This window comes from Delphinapterus leucas, chromosome 17, assembly GCF_059928025.1.
Source record: "Delphinapterus leucas isolate spDelLeu-1000000601 "Yukka" chromosome 17, BTC_Dleu_Yukka2, whole genome shotgun sequence".
Classification (NCBI taxonomy): Eukaryota; Metazoa; Chordata; class Mammalia; order Artiodactyla; family Monodontidae; genus Delphinapterus; species Delphinapterus leucas.
Window position 1 is genome coordinate 14381645 of NC_143145.1, and position 25112 is coordinate 14406756.

At 42.8% G+C, this 25112-nt stretch overlaps 1 protein-coding gene across 4 annotated transcripts in view; it reads right to left on the reverse strand.

Moving 5' to 3' along the window:
- Positions 1-5766: 5766 nt before the first annotated feature.
- NSMCE2 (NSE2 SUMO ligase component of SMC5/6 complex) overlaps positions 5767-25112 on the reverse strand; it is a 224373-nt gene continuing 205027 nt past the window's right edge. For all 4 annotated transcript variants that reach the window (XM_089898732.1, XM_089898731.1, XM_022554106.2 and 1 more), the window contains 3 exons: positions 14032-14132; positions 13514-13620; positions 5767-6106 (listed from right to left, as the gene is read on the reverse strand). In XM_089898732.1, the coding sequence (XP_089754858.1) occupies positions 5992-6106; positions 13514-13620; positions 14032-14132 (323 nt within the window). In that variant the 3' untranslated portion in view covers positions 5767-5991. The remainder of the gene's footprint in view (positions 6107-13513; positions 13621-14031; positions 14133-25112) is intronic.

Genomic DNA, 25112 nt, shown 5'->3' on the forward strand with positions numbered 1-25112 from the left:
AAGGTGGGAGGTAAATCCAATTTCTGTTAGTCCATCATTGCCAGAAGCAAACGAAATACTGTATTTTAAAAGAAGAGATGAGTATAAATTTATCTTTACAGCAACAAGAATGCTATGTGAAAATGTCATTTTTATTGGTGATGAAGTCAGATACTGCTAATTCTCCTGGAGTTCACTGCCTGCATTCATAATTGTAGGGAATCAAATTCCGATTAGAGGTTAGTAAAAGTAAAGATGTCCTTTTTCTCCCCGTACTAATTTGTAAACCTTCTGAATTTTATTCACAGTCTCATGGTTTCCTGGATAAGAGCTCTTGTGCTGAGACGCTAACGGTAATTTTTTTCTTCTGAGTACCAAAGAACTTTTAATTGGCCCTCTTATGGAGCTTATTGTCAATTGTCCTTGGAGTATTTAAAAAAGTCCCATGTTTTGTGTAAAACAGAAGCCTCAGTTTTTTTTCTCCGTGGGCAAAAACATCCCAGTGCCTTCCAGCATAGCATCCGCGTTTCATCATGCTGAGCCTTGTTTGTGCTGATCTCTGGACTCATCAGTGTCGCCGCACTCCTTGTGAACCGTGGGGACCGCTATCAGCTCAGGGCCCACGCGAAGCCTGACGGCCAGAGTCTTCCCTGACTCTGAACGACAGCTTTTCCCGTACATTCCAGCAGCCTTCTGACTTCTTTCTTAACAGCACTGCACTTCCGGTTTGTATTCTGGTTATGACGGAGGATGGTCCTTGGGCTGCGCTTCCTTTCGTAAGTGTGTCTTGCTTTTTCTTTTTGTCTTAAAACAAATTCTGTATTTGTTCATGAAAACAAATCCCCACGAAATGTTCCTTTTAGTGGTCGTAAATGTTTATGGTCTTGTTATAAGTTTGGGTCATTCTGCCAACCACTAAATGGTTACGGGGTCGTTTTTGGAGACTCAGTTTCATCCTTCCCAATGGCAGGATGAACAGAGAAAGGAACTAGCCAGGGTTTTCACTCCATTATACTTAAAAAAAATAATAAAAGTAGCTAATTAGAACTATTGATTACTATTAGTGATCACTGCGGATAAAATGAATCTACAATTGGGAGATTAAGACATAGAAATAGGTAAAATCAAGTTCCTTATTGTTAGCAATCCTATTTAATCTTATCCTCTCATTAACCCTTAACAGATTTTTTGTTTAAGTAATTGCTTCTTTTTTCTTGGATTTCTTGAGGCTTGAATAGAACTCTTCTTTATTTCACGTTAATCTTTAAGATGCAAAATCGATTCTCAGAATATTGATAGAGGTGTGGTTACCAGCTGAACTGGGGGCATCAATGGCTGTTATAGCTGTCCCGTCTTTTCAAATGACCAGGAGGAACGGCCTTCCCTCCCTCTCCTGTAAAGCAGTGCCCCCGTCAGCTGATTGATATCATTTATACCCCATAAAATTCACCTGTTTTAAGTGTTGGATTCAATGACTTTTAATAAATCTAGAGTTGTGTAATCCTCACCACAATCCGGTTTTAGGACATTTCCTTCACCCCAAAGCAATTCCATCCTCACCTCCAGCCTCAGGCCACCAATAATCTACTTTGTCTTTATAGAGCTATCTTTTCTGGACATTTCATGTAAGTGGATTCATACAATATTTGATCTCTGTGACTGGCTCCTTTCACCAGCATCATGTTCAACCATGTTACAAGCATTGATACTTTATTCCTTTTTATAACCACATAGTATTCCATTTGTATGGACCCACAGCTTCTGTTTAGCCACTCACCAGTTGGATATCTGGATCGGTTCCACTTTTTTGCTATTATAAAGCATGCTCCTTATGAACATTTACACACAAGTCTTTATGTGAACATAGTTTTGACTTCTCTCGGGTGGATACCCAGGACTGGAATTGATGGGTTGTGGGGTGAATTCATGTTTAACATTTTTTTTAAAAGCCAAACTTTTCAGTGACTGCACCAATTTGCATTTCCACCAGCAATATATGAGAGTTCCTGTTCCCACTCAGATTTAACTGCCTTCCTTTCAGAATAGTTACCCCCTTCCACAAAGTTTGACACAAGCTAGAAGGCAGATTTCCGAAACATAACAGATTTCCAGTACCACTGGATTATCCACCCTCAGGATTTATCCCCCATATCCCAATCAGAAGGTTTCACAAACTTTTGATTAACTTATTTTGAATCTTGTGACCTGATTTACTAAAACACAATTTTTACTTACTCAATAATTTTCCTGTATTTCCTTTCTTTGTGCTACTGTTCCCCAAACATGGCACTCACATAACCCTTTATGCAATTTAATTTTTTACATATCTGTCTACCCCAACTAGACAAGAAGCGCTCTGGAAGGAATATTTTTGTATCCAAAGTGACCAACACAAAACATGGCATAAAGTGGGCCTTAAAAAGTGTTTGCTGAATAAATACTTAAAGATGCAACATATACATTGGGTTCAAATATACTCTAATTTCCAAGTCAGCTTGTTTTCCTTCAAAAGGGCCATATACTTTGCATAGGACTGATTCATTGAAGAGGAATCTTAGGGTTTAAGAAAACCTTGGCAAGAAGTCCAAACCTTTTAGCTTATGTGACAAATCTGAAGGCTGGATCAGTAAAGTGACTTGCCCAAGGTCATCTGCATGTGCTGGTTAGGAATATGCCTACCATGTTAGGTTAGGAATAATACTTCTGGAAGAAACCCTGCCATGAAGAGAGCAGGTGAACTGAAGTGTTGGGGAGACAGAAGTGGGGCTGGTCTGTGGGTAGAATCCTGAAGGCCAGGCCTGAAGTTCATTCGGTAGGAAAGGATATAGAATTACCCAATCAGTATTCTAGTAGATTAACATGGGAGGGGGCGGCTGTGAGGTGGGAGACCAGCTGGAAGGCTCGAAGACAGCCTAAGTGCGAAGCCAGGAGGGAGGGCCTGGACTTGGTGGGGTGTTTGCAGAGGGGACAAGGGGAGGAGCACAGGGCTATGCAAAATGCACCCGAGACTGGAAAACGGTGCCCCCCTCATCCCCCGCCGGAAATGGCGGTCTCAGGAGCAGAAATAAGGAGGATGGCACAGAAGTGCAGGTCTGCTGACCATTTATGCATCCTCTATGGCCCTGGGGCAGGGAGCCCAGTGGGAGCCCAGTGGGTGAGAGCACTCCCTCTGCACTCATGGTTCCATCCCAATATAAGCTCTACCACCACCACTCACAAGCCAGTGACCTCAGGCCAATGACTTAATGACCCCGAGCCTCAGTTTCCTCATCTGTAAAATGGGGCGATAATGCTTCCCTCTAGGGTTGTAGGGAGGATTCACTTAGGTGATATGTTTAAGGCACTTAGACCTGAGCCTGGGGTGTGGCCAGCGATCAGTTCCCAGTGGCCTCGGTTCCCCCAGTCCTGTAATCTCTCTGTCCTCACAGAAAACTTGAGTTGAGGCATGTTCAGTTGGGAGCAGTGCTCCCAGCAGGAGTTGCTTCAAACTGGGCACTCCATGTTTGAACTTCTATATAAGGTGAGAGAGAAATCATCTGATTGTTTGGAGTTTGTGGTAATGTTTTAAACTTACTCAATTGGAAATTTCTTAAAGGAACTAGCAATTTTTTTAAAATGCCATGTTCACACAATTATCCAAGTCCTAAACCAGTCATCCGAAAGAAATGGTTTAGCTACAATATCTGGTGCAGTTTTCAAATGTCACTCATGGGGCCTTGGGTGATCTCAGATAAGACTGGGGCTGCCCTGCGGAAAAGGGGATTGAACTCCCACCTCCTCTTTGACTAGAACTGCTCCCCTTCCAGCTGTCATATTATTATTGGGTTTCTCAGTAAGACAAATACGATTTCATTTGAAGAAAAGGTTTCACTTTTTTGGAAAACTCTTGTAATGGTAATTTAACAAATATACCAGATTGATAATGACAACCAAATGGTGAATCTTCAAAGATAAAAATAAGTTTTATATAAAACTTCAAATTCGTTAATTGGCTGGACAAGTATATGTTTCTGGAGACTAAAGAAGGAAAAATGTCACAGGATACAAATACCTTTTCCGTAGTAGAATGGTGTTTGCATTTTTCTAACCGATATCAGTGTCCACACCAATATTCCGGAATCCTCTTTAGAAAGAGTAGGGGAAAATGCAAATCCAACCTTGGGCAAGCATTTCATGCTTACCCCTATCTGTTTAGGAAACAAATTATTTCACAAAAGAACCACATTCCATGAAAAGTATGTTTGTTCTGTCTTAAACATAATCATTTCCTCTGGAAGTCTGATTCAAGTAAAGCATCTTAAGAAACTCAAAATTAGTTTGTAGACAACTGAATGTCATACTCCTTTCTGAATTTCACGAAAGTGTTTTCAAAATTAATTGCTCCATTTTAGACTATGCTTTGAAACTCAAAGGTGTTATTATTTCATGGCCTTTACTGCCTATTAGATATCAAATCCAGTTACTTCCTGCATTTTAGTGAACTTTTTTTTTTGCACAAACATGTATATGCTTGTTTATTTACAAAAGGTTCCATTTTTAAATGTGGACTCTGAGTATATTTTTAGATTCTAAATAAATCGATAGGGAGGAGGAGAGCATACGATTAAGAATCCAGGGCTTCCCTGGTGGTGCAGTGGTTGAGAGTCCGCCTGCCCAGGCAGGGGACATGGGTTCGTGCCCTGCTCTGGGAAGATCCCACATGCTGCGGAGCGGCTGGGCCCGTGAGCCATGGCCGCTGAACCTGCGTATCCGGAGCCTGTGCTCCACAATGGGAGAGGCCACAGCAGTGAGAGGCCCGCGTACTGCAAAAAAAAAAAAAAAAAAAAAAAAATAGAATCCAGACCCTGGGACCAGATGATCTAAGTTCCCATCCCAGCTCAGCCACTTACTAGCTCTGTGACTTTCCACGGGTCACTTCACTTCTCTGTGCCTCATTTAGTGGGAACGATAAAGTGGGAATAATAACTGTACCTCTCTCATCGGGCTGTGAAAATTATAGGAGTTAATATATATGTAAAGTGCTTTGAATAGCACCCGGTGTACAGTAAGTGCTCAATAAATGTTAGCCATTATTAGTTATTCTTGGTTTCCTAGTGTAGTCAGGGTATGCTTTGGTAGGTTTAATTGATTATTCTAGTTGATAAAAGGCTGCTATGTAGACTATGAATCGATTAGCACTTTTTATACAAATGGAATATAAATCAACGGTATTCAATTTAAAGACCCTGCTGGTCATAAGTCTACAGACTTTCGGGGCTGAAGGGACAGTGCAGAACATCTTATTCAATATCTTTATGTCGTGGCTGAAGACCCCCCAGCCCCACGGGGCTGAAGCCACTTACCGAAAGCCACGGAGCAAGGCCAAGAACAGCCAGGATGTGGTTGCTTCCGATGACGCTTCAGGATCTCAGCAGGCTGCAGCGAAGTTTCCATTATGGCATCAATTATCATCGCACTGATAAGCCAGCTACTGGAGCATTCTGTGCCCATCAGAATGACAAAAGCATTTACATATTTGGAACTGTCAATATACAGAGTAAATATAGGTAAGGAAGCCGGCTTTGCTTTACACCCTCATGCTATTCTTTACTATCCTGATAGAAAATGCTTGCAGTTGGGGGTGTTTCTATGTGTTTGCATTTCAAACATGCCTTGCAAGACATTTTTTTTGTTAAAACTATAATAAAAAGCAGTCTGAAGGATTAGAAATAGAGAAGCCTGGCACCACCCAGGCTTTACCACTGGAAGCATTTACACCTCGGGAGGCGCACGGATAGGGCACACGCAGATAATCAAAGTTTTATTTAAAATTGCAAACACTTAAAAATAAACAATATAATATGCTTGAATGTTTAGTGTAACATAGAAAAAGGCTTTCAAATACACTAAAACCTTCAATTTTACCCCAAAGTATGCTATGCAGCCAGTCGAAGTGCTTTGACAAGCATCCCTCTCTACAGATGGCTGGGGTAGGAGGTAGGCTGCGGAGTTCCCTGCAGGCAGGTGGTCTTCCTAGTCAGACTGACGACGTTTTTTCTTGTGGCTCTCAATCGCCCTTCTCAGCACCTCGTCCTGGATGAGATCAGACATTCTCACGTCTGTGTGGCTACAGCCAATTTTCGGGCAACTGTGAGGGATGAGAAAATCAAGTCAGGCCGCTTCACCTTAATGCCTTCAGCATAAACTTCTCTCACATGGAAGAATTTAAGTGAGAGCATTTTTTTTTTTAATTGAATGAAAGATTCTTTAAATTCTATAGTGTTTTACAATTTTCAAAAGTTTCTCACAGGTGATTTCATATAATCCCATAATAACCCCTTGTTTTTCTTCTCACCCCTATCTTGCCCCTCCCCCTCCCTCTCCCCACCGAGAGCCACGAGTTGGCTTCTTTTTTGTTTTATTAGTTTGTTGTATTTTTTAGATTCCACAGATAAGTGATATCACACAGTATTTGTTTTTCTCTGACTTATTTCACTTAGCATAACGTCCTCCAAGTCCATCCATGTTGCTACCAATGGCAAAATTTCATTCTTTTTTACAGCTGAGTAGTGTTTACGTGAGGACATTTTACCAAAAAAGGAGCACACTTAAAAAATCAGGACCGATATGCACTTATTCATTTGTTCACCGGGTCATTTGTTCACTGAGCCAGGGCCTGTCCAGCACCGGGGGCAGGGCAATGCCCACTTCACAGCACTCACTTTGCAGTGGGGGAGAGAGATCTTCGCTAACTCAACTGCATAGATGCTTGCTGTGAGTTCACGTGGCATTAAGTGCTACAAAGGCTAAAAAGCAGGGTCAAGGGAGAGAGTGTGAGCTAAGGGGCTTATCTAGAGGGGGTCAGGGCAAGGCTCACTGGGAGGTCTTATCTAGAACAAGGGCTGCGTGAGGCTCTGAGGCTCGGGCTGGGGCAGCAGCACGTGTAGAAGTCGAGGGGATAGCCGCTTGGTGCCCGGGAGTAAGAACAAGGTCAGTGTGGCTGGAATGCCCAGGGCAAGAGGGAGGGCATTTGGAGACTTGGTTGGAGGGCGTGTGGGGCTTTGGATTTTATTTTAAATGTGAAAACAATGGAGGGGTGGAGATAGGGGAGGGATGGGGTTTGGCTTACATTTAGAAAACGTGATTCTGGCTGTTTAATACAGAACACAGGCAGAGGGGAAGCAGGGGAGAGAGGGGGGGGTTGTGCAGCAGCCAGCAGAGTGAGGGCAGCTTGGATGAGGGTGTAGCAGTGAGCAGCCTTGGGATACAACCGGAAATAGAACCTATGGGACTTGCTGATGGACCCGATGTGGAGGGTAAAGCAAAGAGCTGAGCTTTGTGCAGAGTCTGGCCCGAGCCGAAGGGGACTGGTGATACCCTTCATCTCCATAGAAACAACAGGAAAGCCGGGATGGGATGGAGTCAGGCAGGAGTCCTGGTTGCTACATGTTGCCTCTGAAATGCCCACTAGTCCTCCCAGTGGAGAGACTGAGTGGGCTGATGGGGACTCAGGGGCAAAGTTGTGGCTGCAGAAATCAGTGGGTGAGTCACGGTTCTGTTTACATGTGGTCTCCTCTGAAGGCAGTGGGCTGGATGAAGTCACCTGATTTCTTCTCAGCATGAACCAGACTCTGGTAGAGTGCCCAGCTGTGGAGTCACGCCAACCTAGGTCTGAATTCTAACCCCACTGCCTACTTGCTTATTATAAGACCGCCGGCAACTCGCTTTACCTTTTGGAGCCTCTGTGTCCTCAGACTTATAATAGGGGCAGAATCCCAGTTTCACGGGGCTCCAGGCAACACAGTGCTCAATAACTTTCATTCCCTTCACCATCTCCTATGACTGTCACCAGTCTCCTGATGAAAGTTGCTGATCTGTCTATAGATTGCATACCTCCAACACAGACGGGCGCACATTCGTGCATTCATTTGACCCTCTTATGTGATTGGCCCTGTGCTAGTTCCAAGCACCCAGCTGTAAAATACAAATGTAGGTTCCTGCCCCACACAGAGCTCTGGCCCAGTGATCTGAGACAGCCCTCCAAAAAGCACAGATCAAAAAGAACAAATTCAAGACAAACGCTATAAACCAGAAGGGGAAGGAAGCGGATCATGGGAGCTCTAATTTGTCCAGCAGTAGAAAGCTCCACAGTTCAACACAAAAGTGACACTTTTTCTTGGTCTTGATTTCTGGACCAAGGCCTCTTTATATTAGAGGAGCATTAATCAATGTACTGAATAGTATGCTTGCTAACAACGTTTATATTCAAAATACTGAAATGTGTCCTGTATGGTTGGGGACATGTGTTAAAATGTGATTAAAGAAAGGCAATCATATGAAAGACGATGGGGGTGATTTGGCCCAGGTATGATGATTTGGCTTTGCGTTAGGGGAAGGATTGGAGGTGCTTGAGAAATGCTTTACACTGGTTTATAACACCCTGCTGTCTCAAAGTGAATTCTTTCTTTCAGTATGAAAGTAAATAAGGTGAGATTATGAAAAGGATACGGACACTTTCCTGACTTCAGCAAAGGCAGTTTTCATCACTTCAACTTCCATGACATGGAAATGCAACCTGAAGTCGGTGGCTGGGATGACCCTCCATTAATGCTCATCAACCCACTGATCATTCGCACTGACTGCCAGGCTGTAATCCCCCCCGCTTCACAGAACAAAGTCTTTAATACCAATAGTCAGACAGTGAATAAGCTGCTTTAGGGAAGTGGAGAGGGAGGTGGGGAGGACTTCCTGATGACATCAGTGGTTTTAGTCAGTAAATGAGAGCATTCTGAGAATGTGTGATGGGATTAACCACACCAGTCAGTTGCAGAGCTGGCGTGCACTTTAACCCAGGGCCACCCGTGTCACACAAAGAGGTCTGAGCTCACTTAGGGTATCAGCCCAGGGGACAGAGGCATTAACCAAAAGGCCCTCCCAACGGGAGCCAGATGGCCTAAAGACACAACTACAGGCTCAAGGGTGAAAAAGACCTGGGCTCAAGCCTCCTGGCTGTGACACTCTGGGCAACTGATGTCATTAATGGGCCTCAGTTTCTTCCTCTAGGAAGGCAGAGCATAGGGTTGCTGCGAGAATGAGAAGGATGCGTGTAACAACGGTCCAGGAATTCACTCAGGTGCTTGATAAGCTGGTTCCTGCTCTAGGGTACAACTTCTGTTCTCTCTCGAACCTTGTGGAGAAGAACCGGGCCCACCTACAATGCTGGCAGGAGGCAGGCGTTGTGGGAGCACAGGGGCGGGGCACCTTGTGCAGCACAAATGGGGGTTCCCGGAAGGCTTCCCAGAGGAGAGGTCGATGCAGGAGAACCTTGTTTCTCACGCCGTCTCAATTAAACAGACACAAGTTTCTAAACTAAAGAGGAGAAGACAAGGTCATAATGACATGATACTGAATCAGGGCACTCCTCCTCCGGAGAAAGAACACTCTATAAGCATTAGTGCATTCATCCCCACGACATCCTGGTGAGCAAGATAGGCGTGGCAACACACAGTCTTAAGCTCTCGTGTCATTACTGTGAAAGAGTCAGACCTACAGGCCTGGAAGGAGAGGCTGGGTCCTGAACTGGGGTCACTGACGGGGCAGAACATTCCACTGCAGCAGTGGGCAAGCGTGTAAGTGCCTGCTGAGTGAAGGGACCGAGTCTTAGGGGGTCCCAGAGGCTCTGGGGACCCTAGGCCTCAGCATCAGCTCAAAAGTACAGGATTCTGGGTCTGACGAGCTCCTGGATCTGGGCCCCAAGAATTCCAAAGTCCAGCCCAAGCTCTAGAAAGCAGGTCTGGAAATGTGAGTGGGATGGATTCCCATCATACCTAAACACAGAGTGTAACTCTATCCTACATCCTCTGAGTCTAAACTAATGTGTCACCAAGCAGTGAGGTAAGTAATACAAACATGAACAGTCTTGACCTCAATAACCCGACTGCTGTTTGTTCAGCGCGCTATAGTCCAAAAAGAGCTTTCTCCTGAGTGCTTTGCTTCTCCACTGCCAAGAAATTTGCTGGTCCAGACCTAGACTGGAACTCCCCACTGTTCCTTTGATCCTGAAATTCTGTGAGATGTCGCTATTTCCATTTTACAGATGAAGACACTGAGGCTCTGAGAGGTTAATGGACTTGTTGGTAAATGGTTAAAATAGGGCCTCCAAGCGCAAGGCTGGAGTTCTGCTATTCAACGACACCTTTCTGTTCAACTTAATTGTACTCTCCGTGCTCTTAAATGTGACTGTTTGTTAATATAGCCTCTGTTCTTAAACAGAAAAGGAAAGAAATGACTATGGATAACAGGAAATATCTTATTAATATGAAAATCATAAGGCAGCTTTATTAGTCAGATAATAAACAGCCTGATTATTAAGAGATGTGTTTTAAGGAATTATTCTAACTATTGTATTTAGTTAGGGCTAAAGTCTCAACAATGGAGACTTTAAAATGGGGTCAGTGCCAGTAACACAATGTAACTGGAACTCCTGTCTGACAAAACATAGTTGGAACCAGCAAGGAGGAAAAACTGAGATTTCTCAGACTGGATGTGTCATAGACATTTTTAAACAAGGGGAAGCTAGAACTGCTCCTCGCCCTAACATGCGTCCTGGGAAACAACACGAATTCGCGTTTAATCAGGAACCTCTGGAGTAGGATTTGAAGAGGCCCTGGATTCTAACCTGTTGCCGAATACAATGTACCTCATCCTCAAGATCCTGGCACTCCAGCACTGGCTCCTGTGATACCCAACTTGCTTATCATTCATCCCTTCTCTCCTGGCTACGTCTCAGACTGCTGGGTTGGAGTCTTCTTCCTTTGATTGCCCTTTGAAAATGGCAGAATGCTTTTTTGTGGGTCTATGTTAGGTGCTGGGGGAACGCGGTAAGCAGAGCAGAGCTGGATCCTGGCCTCGCGTTGCTCAGAGCCAGGCCAAGGTCCCGTCCTTGGGGGTTCTCAGCTGGCTGTCACATCTGGTCCAGAGCTGTACCTGTGCTGCCCTGACTCCTCTGTATCAATAACCTTACAGTCAACATCTCACACTCAGAGCTCTCTCCCGAGCTCAAACACCCACATTTTCTGTGCCTCCTGGATACCTCCAGATGGCTGTATTGCTAGGACCTCAAACTTAGCATGACCCAAACTGTGCCTCTTACATTCCTTCCTAAACGTGTTCCCCTTACGACCTCTCTGTCGGCTCATGACATCGCCATCCTTCTAGACACCCAGTTTAGAAATGTCAGTCATCCTTCCACTTGTTCCCTTCAACTTCCGGCTCCCAAATTCTGTCCATCGTACCTCCACGATCGTGTTCCTCCTCATTTCCCTCCACCTATGACTCCTGCCTCAATCCCAGCTCTCATTATCTGTAACTTAATCTACTGCAAAAGCGTCTGAATTGACATCTTCACCTCATGCCTTTATTCATCCATCTCTTGAACTGCTACTGGAGTAACTTCCTAAAACCCAGGTTGACTCGCCTTATTCCCTCAAAACCCTGCAGTGTTCTCTCATGCCTACAGAATGATGGTGGCAAGAATGATGATGAGGATAATGATGATGGGGGATAAAGTTTACTGACCATGTGACAGGTACTTTAAGTGCTCTACATATATCTTATTCAAATTCCAAACATACCAATGAGGCAATTACAACTATTATCATCAATTTATAGATGCGGAAACTAATGAAATCATGACATTTAACACCCTCTACAATGAGTACAGAATAGAGAGAGAATTTACATACACCATTCCCCTATTGCTATTGTCCAGAGCATCCTTCTAATCACCCGCTAACATGCAGTAACTGTTGCTGTACCTACTATCCCCCAAGGGGAACAGACTCTGAATAGGGCGAGCCTCTTGGCTAGAAAGAGTCTTCTTCACCATTCGCTGAAATCCTTCTCATTTTTCAAGGTCCAGCAAACATAGTACCTTCGCTGTAATCCTTCCAGACTTCCTCCACTTGGACTTATCTGTTCTTAACTAAGCTATGAGAACCTGCAGAGTTTGCGGAATCTGCACCCAAGTTATAGAAGTACGACAGAAAAATACCCACCTTTTCCAAATGACGGGTGTTACTCAAGTGCTTCCAAACATCATTTACAATTCAAAAAAGGCAAACGACATTACAAAATCAAAGTATGTAATCAAGAAGATGCACTTAAATGTGAGCCTGCTCTGGGAGTTGCTCCCAGCCATCCTGGGACTTGGGAGAAATGTGCTTTTGTATCAGTGCCTGCCCTTTTCAAATCTGACTCGAGGAGAATGTCACAAACTTTAAGGAAGAAGACCTGTGACATAGAACTATCTGGGAATACCTATTCTTAGCAATTATGTCAACAAATTAAAATTTTGTTTTTCAGAGACTAAACATAGAAAAAAGGAGAAAAAGTAGCCTTAGAAGTCCAGAAACAAAGAAAATTACACTCACAAGGGAAAATGAAAGGTTCCTTAGGGAAATATGGTATCTCAGTTGTAAGCTGGAAAGTCAAAACAGATAAAAATGTGCTCAAACAATCTCGATTTTGTAATCATTAGGCAGTTCTTCTGGAATAAGTAGGGCAAGCTACTTGACTGACTGACCATCAAGGTATCTGCAGTCTCAAATGCCCTATCTTTAAGTCCACGCCCAGATGAGGAGTGGTGGGGAATTCCAGTTCTAGGTCTGGACCAGCAAACTTCTGGGCGATGGAGAAGCAAGCCACACATCAAAGGGACCTGTTATCACAAGTCCACTGAGGACTGGTCACAGTGCAACTCCATTCCTTCGACAAATCTGTGGTAAAAGCATAAGAAATGCCAACCAAGTCAAAGCTAGGCTACAGCCAGCTCAGGCTTCTAGGTTATTACGGGAACGGAGCCATGGTCCTCCAGAGTTGGAGCATGTGTGCATGTGTGTGTGTGTGAGAGAGAGAGAGAGAGAGAAAGGGGTAGAAATATATATGTAAAAGAAAGATTCTCTAAACATTCCAATTAAAATTTTTTTCCTCATTGCAGTCATCCATGAATTTACTTAAACCATTTGGGAAGTTATTTACGTAATTAAAGATAGGAAAGGTTTTCCCGGACAATCAAATCTTGATCATCAAGACCAATTGGATACGAATTCTTATCTTAGGATGATGACTTAATATTTTTTTTAAACAAACTACCTATGTTGCAGGATGCAAAGAAAAAAAAAATTATTCTTTTAACCATTCCTTCTTGTTTGGGTAAGTGCATACAGAAAGGGGAAAAGAAATCTCTCGGTATCACAGTTCTCTATTTTTTTCAGGCTCCAGCACAAATTCATAAAAATTCCTATTATCTAATGATTAACATTACATCCAATCCCTTTTTCTCGTGTTCTGAAGGTGTGGTTGAAGCTCCTTCAGTTTCTTCCTGAACAGATTACTAATTTGTTCCCTCATGTCCTGTTTTTCCACGTTGACACTATCCCTCCGGCTGAATGGACTTCAATGGAGAAGTTTAAATGCCTTTTCCTCCAGCATGAACGCACAGCCTCGGACTGACCACCCCTGGGAAGGTGTCACTTCCCTTCCCGTGGCAACTCACCAGGCCTTTTTCTTCCGCTTGTGCTTGGACTCAATCATGCGAACAATGGCTTCCTCTTCATAGGTGTGGCCACACACTTTATTTTTCACTGGCTTCTTCATTTCCAACTGCAATCAAGGAGACATCAGGCTTTCAGGAATGACAGTGATCAGCTTCCAGTAACTTCTCCAAGCCAACAATTATTTGGCACTATGTTTGCCTAGACCTGGGGCTTCCGAGGTTTAACCTCCCCGTCTCATGGCTCTAGATAACTCTTAGGGCAGATGACCACATCAGAAAATGCAGGGAGACCAGTGGCACCAATGACACTTGGCCTGTGGGCCAGGAATTTATTCCTAGATCCCTAAGGGCATCACTGACTGAAAACTCTTTCCCAGGTATACTCTTCAACTCTCATCCCTTTCCTTTCCTCCCTCCTCAACTCTAGACATGAAATGAAGTCAGAAAGCAAACAGGAACCCTTTGCCTCTATGAAGTGAATCGCTTTTTCTTTCAGGGGAAGGAGGAGAAAACAGTACCTGTGTAATGGGGCAGATGAAGTTGGTCTGACTTTGGGTCACAATCATATCTTCATCAACTCCTTCTGTGCCGTCAGCCTCTCTGTCTGCTTGAAGACCATCTAGAGGGAAAAAAGGGAAGTTGCTGAGTCTCGTTGGTCTAACATGTCAAGGACAGGAAGGGATGGAAGGGTCTCTTTGGTGTTAGCCCCTGTGTTAGGCGCTTGGATGCATATTAACTCTTCTGCAGGGGAGGCAGGACTCTGCCCATGTTTGGTAAGGAAACAGATTTGGAGCAGCGAAATAACTTTTTCAAAGTTACAGAGAGTGAATTTGTGAGGGAGTACTGTTCACTAATCAAGAATGTGGCTTTGGAGTCAGAAAGACGTGGTTATCTTTGTCACTTCCAGCTGTGAGACCTCGTGCTAGCAAGGTCTGTTTTTAACGTCTCTATAACTTTATTGCAAAGATTAAGAGGTGAAGAATTTAGTGTGCTCTGCATAGCTCCCGGCACAAAGACACATTCAATAAATGATAGTTACTGTTGGACAATACGGCGATTCTCAAACTTTTTGGTCTTAGAACCCTTTTGTACTTTTAGAAATTATTGAGGAAGCCAATAAACTTTTGAAATGCGGTTTATATTTATCAAGATTTGCCATGTTAGACATTAAGACTTAGGAATTTAAAAATACGTATTTATTAATTCACTTAAAAAGAACAACCCCATGACATGTGAACATAAATGGCCTTAAAAAAATTAAAAGTAATTATATTTTCCAGAACAAAAAAAAGTTAGAGGTAAGAGTGGCATTGATTTACATTTGTGAAAATATCTTTAATGTCTGGCTTACTAGGAGAGGTTGGATTTTTTTTTTCACGGTTTGCATACTATATATTTATTTTTTCGTCAGTCTAAAAATGATGTCTACACATTTAATTTCTGTCCAGTAAGAAGTGATAAGAGGTTTAAGAAGGCCTAGTTTAAACAATTTCAAAGAACGAAAATAAGTGAGCAAAATTATATTTATCCTAAAATATGTCTTTCCATCCACTCCATAGTGTAATGGCTCCTTGAGGCAACTTCCAACAACAATGATGTTTCTGATGCTTTCTATGGTGGCAGAGAGGTGAGTATCATGGTCTGCAGGGCAGAGCAATAAATATAACTCTAGTAATCCATTGTACATCGAAAGTCAGGGAATACTTCATTGGAATTATCCTCATTTTGGGGGATGAATAAAATTAAATCAAAGGACACAGTACCTGATAAAGGAGCAAAAAGCTTGTAGGCTTTGGTCAAAGAAAGAAAAGGGCCTAATGAGTGAAGAACTTCACTAATGAGTGAAGAAGAACTATATATTATAGTTTTCTTCCTTCAGTTTCTCAGCTAGATTCCATTAGTGGAGTTTTCTAAAAGATTTGGAGGAGATTCCAATTCAGATATTGTCAGAGATCATCATAAGGTAGTTGGATTTTGATATCTGTGTATATGTGTCCGGTCTGTCGTGATATCACATCACATAGCCTCTGGAAAAACTCACTTATGAAAAGAAAGAGAGTGAAAAGGGCAAATGACATCTTGGTATTATTATGAAGATAGTTCTGACCTTGTGGGTACCCTGAAAGGCTCTCAGAGTACCCTAGGCGTTCCTGGCCCACACTTTGAGAACTGCTGAGTAAATGAGTGGTAGGGCTAGCTTTGAATACAACTTATTTGATTCTGATATCTGTGTTCTTTTCATGGTCCTTGCCCCTCACCAAGGGAAACTAGATAATAGACGGCTTCTGGATGGGGTACTGAGAGAATCTCATATGAAAGCCTTTCCTTCTGGAGAAGGCAGACTTGTCATTCTGCACTGAAATCAAAGATCAGTAGTGTTTTAAACACAAGTATGACAGTGCAGTGACAGTGTAGTCCTTCCTCCTCCTTTTTCCCCTCCCTTTCTCTCTTCTCCCTTCCCTTCCTTCTTTCATTTTGGCAAAATATTGAATATAGACATTAAAAGGTGCCTCGCTTTTAATGTGTGAGGGAGACGCTTTTCTTAAGTTGAGATGGTTCTGCATATCTTTTAGTTCCTACAACTGCTGGCCCTGGCCTTCCCCCTTGGCCAGATGAAGTATATGCTGGAAAAGTACTACTGGGGACAGGAAAAGGGCCACAGAGCACTTGTTCAAGGTCACCCAGTGAACTTATGGCTGAAACCCAGGGATTCTGCCCCCAATTACTCTGTTTTTTTGGTAGGGGTTTCTCTTTGTTTTAGCAACTAGTGCTATTTATATGCCAGCTTGTTGTATTTTCTTAGAGAAATGTCCCCCAAACAGCACTTATTCCTTGAAGAAGGCAAGAGTGAAGCCCTCAGAGCTTAGGATTTCCCAGACAGAGCGTTTTCTAACCATTGGTCATTAAGGTATGATGCCTGGGGCCTTTCAGCTTTTCAAGGGCCGATAAAAAGGTCTGAGACCTTGAAAACCATTTACTGGTTTCAAAACAGGATAACTACAAAACGGAAAATAATTTTAAAGGTCTACAAAATGTAATGTTGGGTTAACTTCATTAATTGTTGATTTGGTAATCAAAAATATTTCCTTTGGAAGCAATATATACGCTGGATTTAGGTTTTAATTTAATAATTCCCAAGTATGCTAAGATAATTGCTGAGAAATTAATAGCCAATTATAGGTTAAATCACTTACTTGTAGCCAACCGTTTTCCAAAGCAAAATTGTAAAAATATCTTCAAAAAATTTTGCCAGCAATAAAATTATATTTAATGTGGAAGTTGCCATAGTTTAGTATGTTTGCTATGATGTGAGTTGCGGCTTCTGAAATAATTTTCCTTAGATCTATGAAGAGTCTTTGTGCTTCCCAGGACCTGTCTTTGGTATGAATAGCGCAAGAGTCAGACTCTTAAAAAAGAGTCCTCTTACCAACCCAATGATTCTTTTTTTTTTTTTGTGGTACGCGGGCCTCTCACTGTTGTGGCCTCTCCCGTTGCGGAGCACAGGCTCCGGACGCGCAGGCTCAGCGGCCATGGCTCACGGGCCCAGCCGCTCCGCGGCATGTGGGATCTTCCCGGACCGGGGCACGAACCCGTGTCCCCCGCATTGGCAGGCGGACTCTCAACCACTGCGCCACCAGGGAAGCCCCAACCCAATTATTCTTCACGATGGTTCAGGAAAGTTGGACAGGTAAGGAGAAAAGTCAAGGAGCAGAGCTGAGAGCTATTCTGATTCTCTGATTCACTTTCCAAAGCCGCCTCTTGCGGGCTGCTGCCGCCCATTTCTGATTGTGCGTTTGACAGTCAAAATAAAAGTATCTGTTTGTCCATTTCTCACAGGGCTTCCTCTGAACTGATAGATTTCTGACCGTATACGTTATACTGTGGAATTCACCAGAAAATCTGTTGGATGAATAACAGGGTTCAGCCAATGTGAAAGACTGTGGGTTTTTTTTTTTTTTTAATTTTCTATTTTTAAATTTCAAAAAGTAGAGGAAGCAAGAAAGCGCAACTCAAATGCAATGCCAACCACTAGGGAAGGCCGAGTGGGGAACTTAGAAGCTGTAGGTGGCTATCAACAGCAGCGATCACGAAAGAAGAAGGTGACATAAGTGAGACTGGGAAAGAATGCCAATGGTGAGTAATAGCCCACGGACCGAGAGTCTAAAAAGAGAAAGAGCCTCAACAGCTAAAGTTCTCTTGAGCTAGAACATTTCCTCACCCGAAATCTATATTTATCGAAAGTGATATTAACGTTGGGATTCTACAGTGTGCTAAAACAAAAGGTCACATCTGGCAATAAATGTCACTTACGCTAATCTATACAAAAAGACAAAACTTTTTTTTTTTTTTTTTTTTTTTGCGGTACGCGGGCCTCTCACTGCTGTGGCCCCTCCCGCTGCGGAGCACAGGCTCCGGACGCGCAGGCCCAGCGGCCATGGCCCACGGGCCCAGCCGCTCCGCGGCATGCGGGATCCCCCCGGACCGGGACACGAACCCACGTCCCCTGCATCGGCAGGCGGACTCTCAACCACTGCGCCACCAGGGAAGCCCAAAGACAAAACGTTTTGATAAGCCCGCTGAAAGGAAGATTGGAGAGAAAAAATACAGATCGTCTACTAGAATCACAAAAGTTTTAAACTGAGGTTATTTATCCTTATTCTCTCATTTATTGGAGAAAACGGAGATCCAAAGACATTATAGGTTTTGTCCAAAGTCAGGCAGGGAGTTAGTATAGTAAATCAATGTAGGGCTCTGCTTTCTTGGCCTGCTTAATTTGAATACTAAAACCAGTGTATAGGTTCTGGGAGCCATCCCTCCCTCCCCCAGATTATTATTTTATTACTAATAATACCTCAAGTTTACTGACTGCTACATAGCAGCTACTATGCCAAGCACTTTATATACATTATTTCATTTAATCTGCACAAAACACCCGTGAAGAACAACTCTATTGTTATTCCTACTGAATAGACAAGAAAACTGAAGCCTCCACAATATTTTTAAGGCAAAAGCAGAAAATATCACCATTATAATAAAGAAGTAAGCAGATTAAATCCGTTTGTTATTCAAGAGATCTCAAAAAGAATTTCTGATTAAAAAAGGAAGAACAAGATGATGAGTCACACTGTTTTCCATCCACATAAACAAGGCATATGCTGTCAGAAGTATACGCGCCGGCTGTCAGCTTCCGCCCAGATGGGTCTCAGACCCACACCTAACATCCATGCCCGGGGCCCAAGGCACCCAAGCGAAGTGCTGAGGAGGGAAACCTGGGCAGGAACTAGTATCTACAGAGCACCCGGGAGGGATGTATCAGGACTGAGTTAGTAACTTGAATGGGATTTTTTTTGATGTCATAAAATAAAAACCAAAAGGAGAAGACATGAAAATGCTTGTAGTAGTAATTAGGTAAACAATCAAGGATTTCCAAAAGTCTATGAATATTCCCCAGTGATGTGAGGTTAGGAGGTGGGGGAGGGCATTTATTGGATCCCAAGATGTGGGTTCACGGTTAGTCAGTGATGACTGTCAGTGAACAGCTAAATCCTCATCTCAGTCATCCTCCTCCTAGGTGCTCGAGCCCAAACCTTTGGAATCTATCTATCTACCTACCTATCTTATTTATTTTGGCCGTGCTGTGAGGCATGCGGGATCTTAGCTCCCCAACCAGGGATCGAACCAGTGCCCCCTGCATTGAGAGCGTGGAGTCTTAACCACTGGACCGCCAGGGAGGTCTCTGGAATCATTCTTGATTATTCCTTTCCCTTCATTCCTCACATCCAAACCAATGGCAAGTTCTGTTGACTGGTTCTCAACTATATTCCCTAAATCGAAATCTAGCCTCTTTTCTCGATTTCTACTGCATCTTAGTCCAAAGCACTATGGCCTTCTGCCCAGACCTCTTCAGGAGCCTCCTAACTAGAATCCCTGCTTCTTACAGGGGGCACGACCTCCACCCCTCCACCCCCGCCTGCTTCTTACAGGGGCCTACACAGCCAGCTCCTCTGACCAGTCCCCCTCTCACCCACCGTGCTCGAGCCGCACCGGTCTTTCCTCTGCTTCTGGAACATGCCAAGCTCTCTCTCGTCTTCCGCTGCTATCCTAACCTGCCTGGGATGTTCTGCCCTCCGGATCTTTGCTTGTGCTACTCCTTCTTGTCATTTTAAAATGTCGGTTTCAATGTTATCACTTTGGAGAGGCCTTCTCTGACCTCGTAAGCGAAAGAAGACACCAGCCCTCCTCTACCCCATCGCTCTGTTGTGACTGCACAGAGCATCTCTTTAAGGGCTACTTTCTTGTCTGTCTCCCTCTCTTCTACTCTCCCCTACTCCTGTTCTCTTCCAGGAAAGCAGGGACTTCACTGTCTTGTTCATTGCTGTTTCCTAGATTCTAAAATGTCCTTGGCATGTAGTGGTAGGTGTTCAATAAACATCCCATTAGTAAAGTGCTTCATCCAACAAGGCAGGAGTGGGCATACTTTTCACAAGGATATACTTAACATATTTAACAGATGCGGCAACACAGACACACACAGACACAGACACACACACATGTCTCACACAATAATGATTTTATAGGTTTTAGGCAAATAACAGAGAGGACTTCACTCTAGCTTGGGGTACAGCCTTGGACCCTGAATTCCACGTCAAAGGCAGCAAGTAAATGTAAGTGTTACGATTATAGCAGGCCGTGTAGTAATTACAAAGGAGAATCCAGACATGGTTTTGTGGTCAGAAAATACACTTGGGCCTGGCCACACACAGCCCTAGTATTAGTCACTTGTCTGTCTTCAGGCAACCCAAATTTGGCTGACAGACAGTCTTACGTCAGCTGGGAATAAAAGTTGATTGCTATGTGCTTTTTCAATTAAGCCTCAGACATTTTTCTAAAAGCACTTTTCCCTTAAAAGTTAGTAGCAAATATTTTACAAATATTTGTTGCCTGCCTGAAATGCTTATTGGGCTGCCTGGATTATTTTACTTGCACTGTTCTGGGATGGCGTATTTGGAGCAGCTCAGCTGGTACACGGGAGATCCCCTCCCTGACCTGCAAAAGAAAGTTGATTCCAAGTTGGAAGCTCTGCAGTCACAGTGTCTGCATATGTGTCTGTGCCGACTCCTGAGTTGTTGCCCCACCAAGCAGCCCACAGGCGGCGTTATGAGTGGCCTCATCTGTGAACTCGGACATGTCTTAGACTCCAAACGGAAAAAGAAGTGGGTCAGCAGGCTCGGTCTCTTTGGCTTGGAATTAAGAGAAGTGTGTGTGTGCGCGTGTGCGTGCGTGTTGTTTTGGGGTCTACTCTACTACTAATGGGTATCTAGCCTTGTTCTTAGTTTCTTCCTGGGATGAGTGGCCTGTCCTGAATGCTTCTTAGTTTCTTCCTGGGATGAGTGGCCTGCCCTGAATGCTAGCACTTTGGTTGGGTCAAGTTATTATTGAGGGAATCCTAGTTTTGAAACTCTCTGGCACTGGCTAAGAGCTAAGACTCTTCTGTGTGTGAACAGCTTTTGCAGAATTAAAATGCAGATCATGTCCAGAAAGGGCCTACAGAATTAAAAATTTCCTAGGTGTTATAATCTTCATAGGATAGCAAAATTCAACAAACACAATTACAACAAAAAATATTCAGCAAAGGTAGATTGAGTTAATAATCAGAACAATGGATAGAACATAGTTAGGTTCTGATAAACGTTATTTATCATGTATATATTTTATTATAAACCAATGCTTTATAACTGTAAATTGTTGCTATTGTTATTTTTATCACTACTTTGTGCCAGGTTGTATGCTTGGTATTGGCAAAAAATAATCCTTGCCCTCAGGGAGTTCAGTCACACAGGACAGATATATACAACACAAAGCAGTCTTGTGAGGGCTATGCACATACAAGACACTGTGGCAAGAAGCTCCCAGGAACGAACAGGGTCAGCCTCTCTGAGGAGCTCATAATTGATCTGTGACAACGAGGAGGATCTTTCAGCTCACATTGTCTGAAACAACTCTGCTGCCCCCTTAAACATGAGCATTTAATTCGCAGCTACCTCAGGTCAACATTTTGATCAGTATTCTTCCTTCTTCAGTTAGCTATAATCTACATTCATCTCAGATTCTACGCATTCGGAAGAAGCTATATATATCCAATACAATTCAATCCAACCCAATCCAATCCAATCCAGTCCAACCAAACACAATCCAACCCATCCAAACTCAACCTAACCCAATCCCTGCAGCCAGTCTCCTTCCTTTGAAATCCTATAACACCTACTGTATATACCATACTCTTTTAGCTTAAATTTCTTCATTATTCAGTTGTTTCATGTGGATGGAACTTCTTTTCTAGGTAGATTGAAAGCTCCTTGAGGACAAGCATTGTGTGTTCAAGCCAAAACAACTCAACTCAAGTTGTATTCATTGAACACCTGCTCTGTGCCAAACGCTACACAAATGCCCGTGGATATGAAGAGGATTAAAATCACGTCTGGTGGGAGAGACAGATACAAACACTTACGTTCTGTGCAGTGAGTGAAATAACAAATATCTTTTGTACAAAGAAGAAGAGTAACCTAGAAGAACTCGGAAGGTGGGGTGAGGAATCAAGGTGAACCTCCCTGAGAAAGTGATGACTAAGCCAGGCTCTCCAGGGAGGTGTGATAAGAAGAGGGAAGGACACTCGGGCAGTGAGGATTGGCGCGTTTAGGAACATGGGCTCGTAGACAGCTTGCCCGGGTTTAAATCCTGGTCCCATCACTTTATCAGCTGGGAGCTCTTGGGTGAGTTACTTTACCTTTTTCTGTTTCCACCTTCTCAGCTGTAAAGTGGAGTTTACAGTCTACTTCACAGAGAATGAACCTACTTCACAGAGCTGTATGAGGATTAAATGAACTAATGTATGAAAAATTCTTCAAAGGGTGTCTGGCAAATAGCAGGGGGTCAATAAATATTGTTATGATTATTAATATTATTACTCAGAATTCCCACGGAGCTAGCAGAGTGGGTACCTGCAACATATATGCTCTATTAAATGAAAACGATGTGCTATGGACTCACCCAAAGAGAAACCACAAGATTGCTCGACCCAGGATTCTGAATGGGATGAGCCCTTCCATGCCCAGGGCAGAGGGAGGCCTAAATTAGCCCAGTTGTAGTTAGCTGACCGGGCACTACCAACATCTTTAGTTTCCTGGCCGCTTTCACTTCCACAGCTCTTTCAACCAACTCCTCTAAAGATCTTGAAAGTAAACTGAATAAAGAGTTTCAGCTTGTAACCTCCAAATGAGCTGAGATTTTCATAAGATGTACCCTGTCACATTATCATGCACTTGTTAATTTATCTGCTGTTGTTTTAGACACGTTCTTTGTCCTCAGCTGACATCATGTATTAATTTGCCTCCATTTCTTTAAATACTGTCAAAACACGTCATATGTCAAAATACGAGGGTTTTAAAGTAATCAGAACCCGGTGCATTCTACTAGTGGGACAAAAACCAATCCTTTGAGATCTGGTCATACAATATCCACTTTAAGTCAATAAATACTGAAAATATCCCCAAATTCAGTACATGCATTTAGTACTTGTTATGCAAGTACAGAGAAGGTTTGATGCCCATCTCTAGGTTTCTAAGAAAAAGCAGACCACCGAATGCACACATTCTATTTCTTTGCTTTGGGCAATTAACTAGAAAACCACATGATAGGAAAACTGATTTGCCAGCATCGAGAAGGTATACAACTCTCAATTGTTTAGATCCACGGAAGAGTATGAAGCAAGCAAAGATCAGAAGATGAGAAATCCCATCTGGGTCCATCTTACGTTTCCTTATTTTAGAGGGTTGCGAATACCACCTATCCAGGTACCCAACACAGTAGATGCAACTTATTTCTATATGCTTTCCAATCTCTATCTTTAAACTACCTTGACTCTGTCTCCTTCTTTTTTCATGCTCACTGCTGCTGTCCTAATTCAAGTCCCCAGCCTTCCTATTTAGAATATTGCGAAAGTTCTTTATTTATCTATCTGCCTCAGTCTCTCCCCAACCTCCTTCTACACCCTAGCTCATCTTTCTAAAGCCATGGCCTCTTAAACACAAGAACAAGACTTTTCATTAGTTGGCCCAGAGCATCTTCATCTCCCTCCTCAATCCCATTCCCCATATCCATCCCAAACTCATTACAGTTTGCTCACACTTGCCAGGCTATTCTACTTCTCTGCTAGCCCTTCCGCTAGCAATCTGTGACCACACTTCAAGACTAAATTAATTCAAGTATTTCCTCCGTGAAGCCCCAAAGCAGAGGTGATACCTCCTTCAGCCCCCAGAATATCTTTGTAGATGCTGTAACCATTTGTTTACTTCTCCATCTTCCCTATTAGACTATGAATTCCTTGAGGGGAGGAGCTCTGCCTTATTTATCTTCATATTCTCAGGGAGCCAGGCAAGGTGCTGGAACTTAATAAATGTTCACTGAGTGACTGGTTGCCAAAGCAAGAGAATGCTTTGATTATTGTTATATATAAACTGACTGTGATAATAAGATGAAAACAGTAAAGAAGGCTGTTCTGTAGGCAAATATTTTAGAATAAGACAAGCCGGTCTTTGATCTAATTACTTTTTTCCAGAAAGGCAGCCATTTTACACCGTCTAGGTCATTCCACTCTCCATTCTCTGTTCCAAAAGAGAATGCAAAAGCAAACTACCAAAAAGCAAAAGCCAACTACCAAAAGGCAAGATGATAGAGGTCGGATTCCAAGAAACAAACTATTCCACACTATGTCTTTATATCATCTCTGATTCTATTCCCTTGCCCAGGGGAAAGTACAAATCATCAGTTATGAAAAATGTGTAAATCATCTTAAGTCTATTGAGTTTAGCCAGAGTGTACATGTAGTGACATTCAAGTACAGCAGTTTTTATAACAGAGAAAAACACTGGGGAAATCTAGATATTTGACTGACAGACTGAGAATTTCAATGAATGGTGACATCACCACTCAAAATCTGATAGAAATTAAGAACAATCTTTATCATCAGAAAATGCTTATAACAAGAGGTGGAAAAAATGAAATTAAAACTACATATGTAGCGTGATTAAATAATCTTAAATATGGTATACAGAAAAAAGACTGAAAGAAAATATGACAAAATATTGCAGTCCACTGTGTCCTGGTGGCATAACTGCTGTATATGTGAACGGGCAGTAGAGAAGGAATCAAGGGCATTTTTTAATTTTTGAAGAATAATTATTTCATTTGTACTTTTTATAACCGGTACTGTTTATGAGACCAAGTAATATTTAAGAAGAAAGTAGGACTCATGGCAATGGGGGTGGATGGATTTGTTTATTCAATTTGTCAAAATGAAACAGATAACGAAATCAAGTCTAGAGATCATAATATTTTAAAATGGAGCTTTACAATTTTTAATTGCTCAACCTTAAAACTGCAACACTTCAGCTTTGGGTAAGACAGGGACTATGACACCATTTCCATCCCTGATACATTCGAGATTTATTATCCTAATGACAGTTGTAATATTTCAAACTTATCTGCTCCCCTACAAGGTAATCCAACACAACGTAATTTATATAACATCTTCTCTTCCATC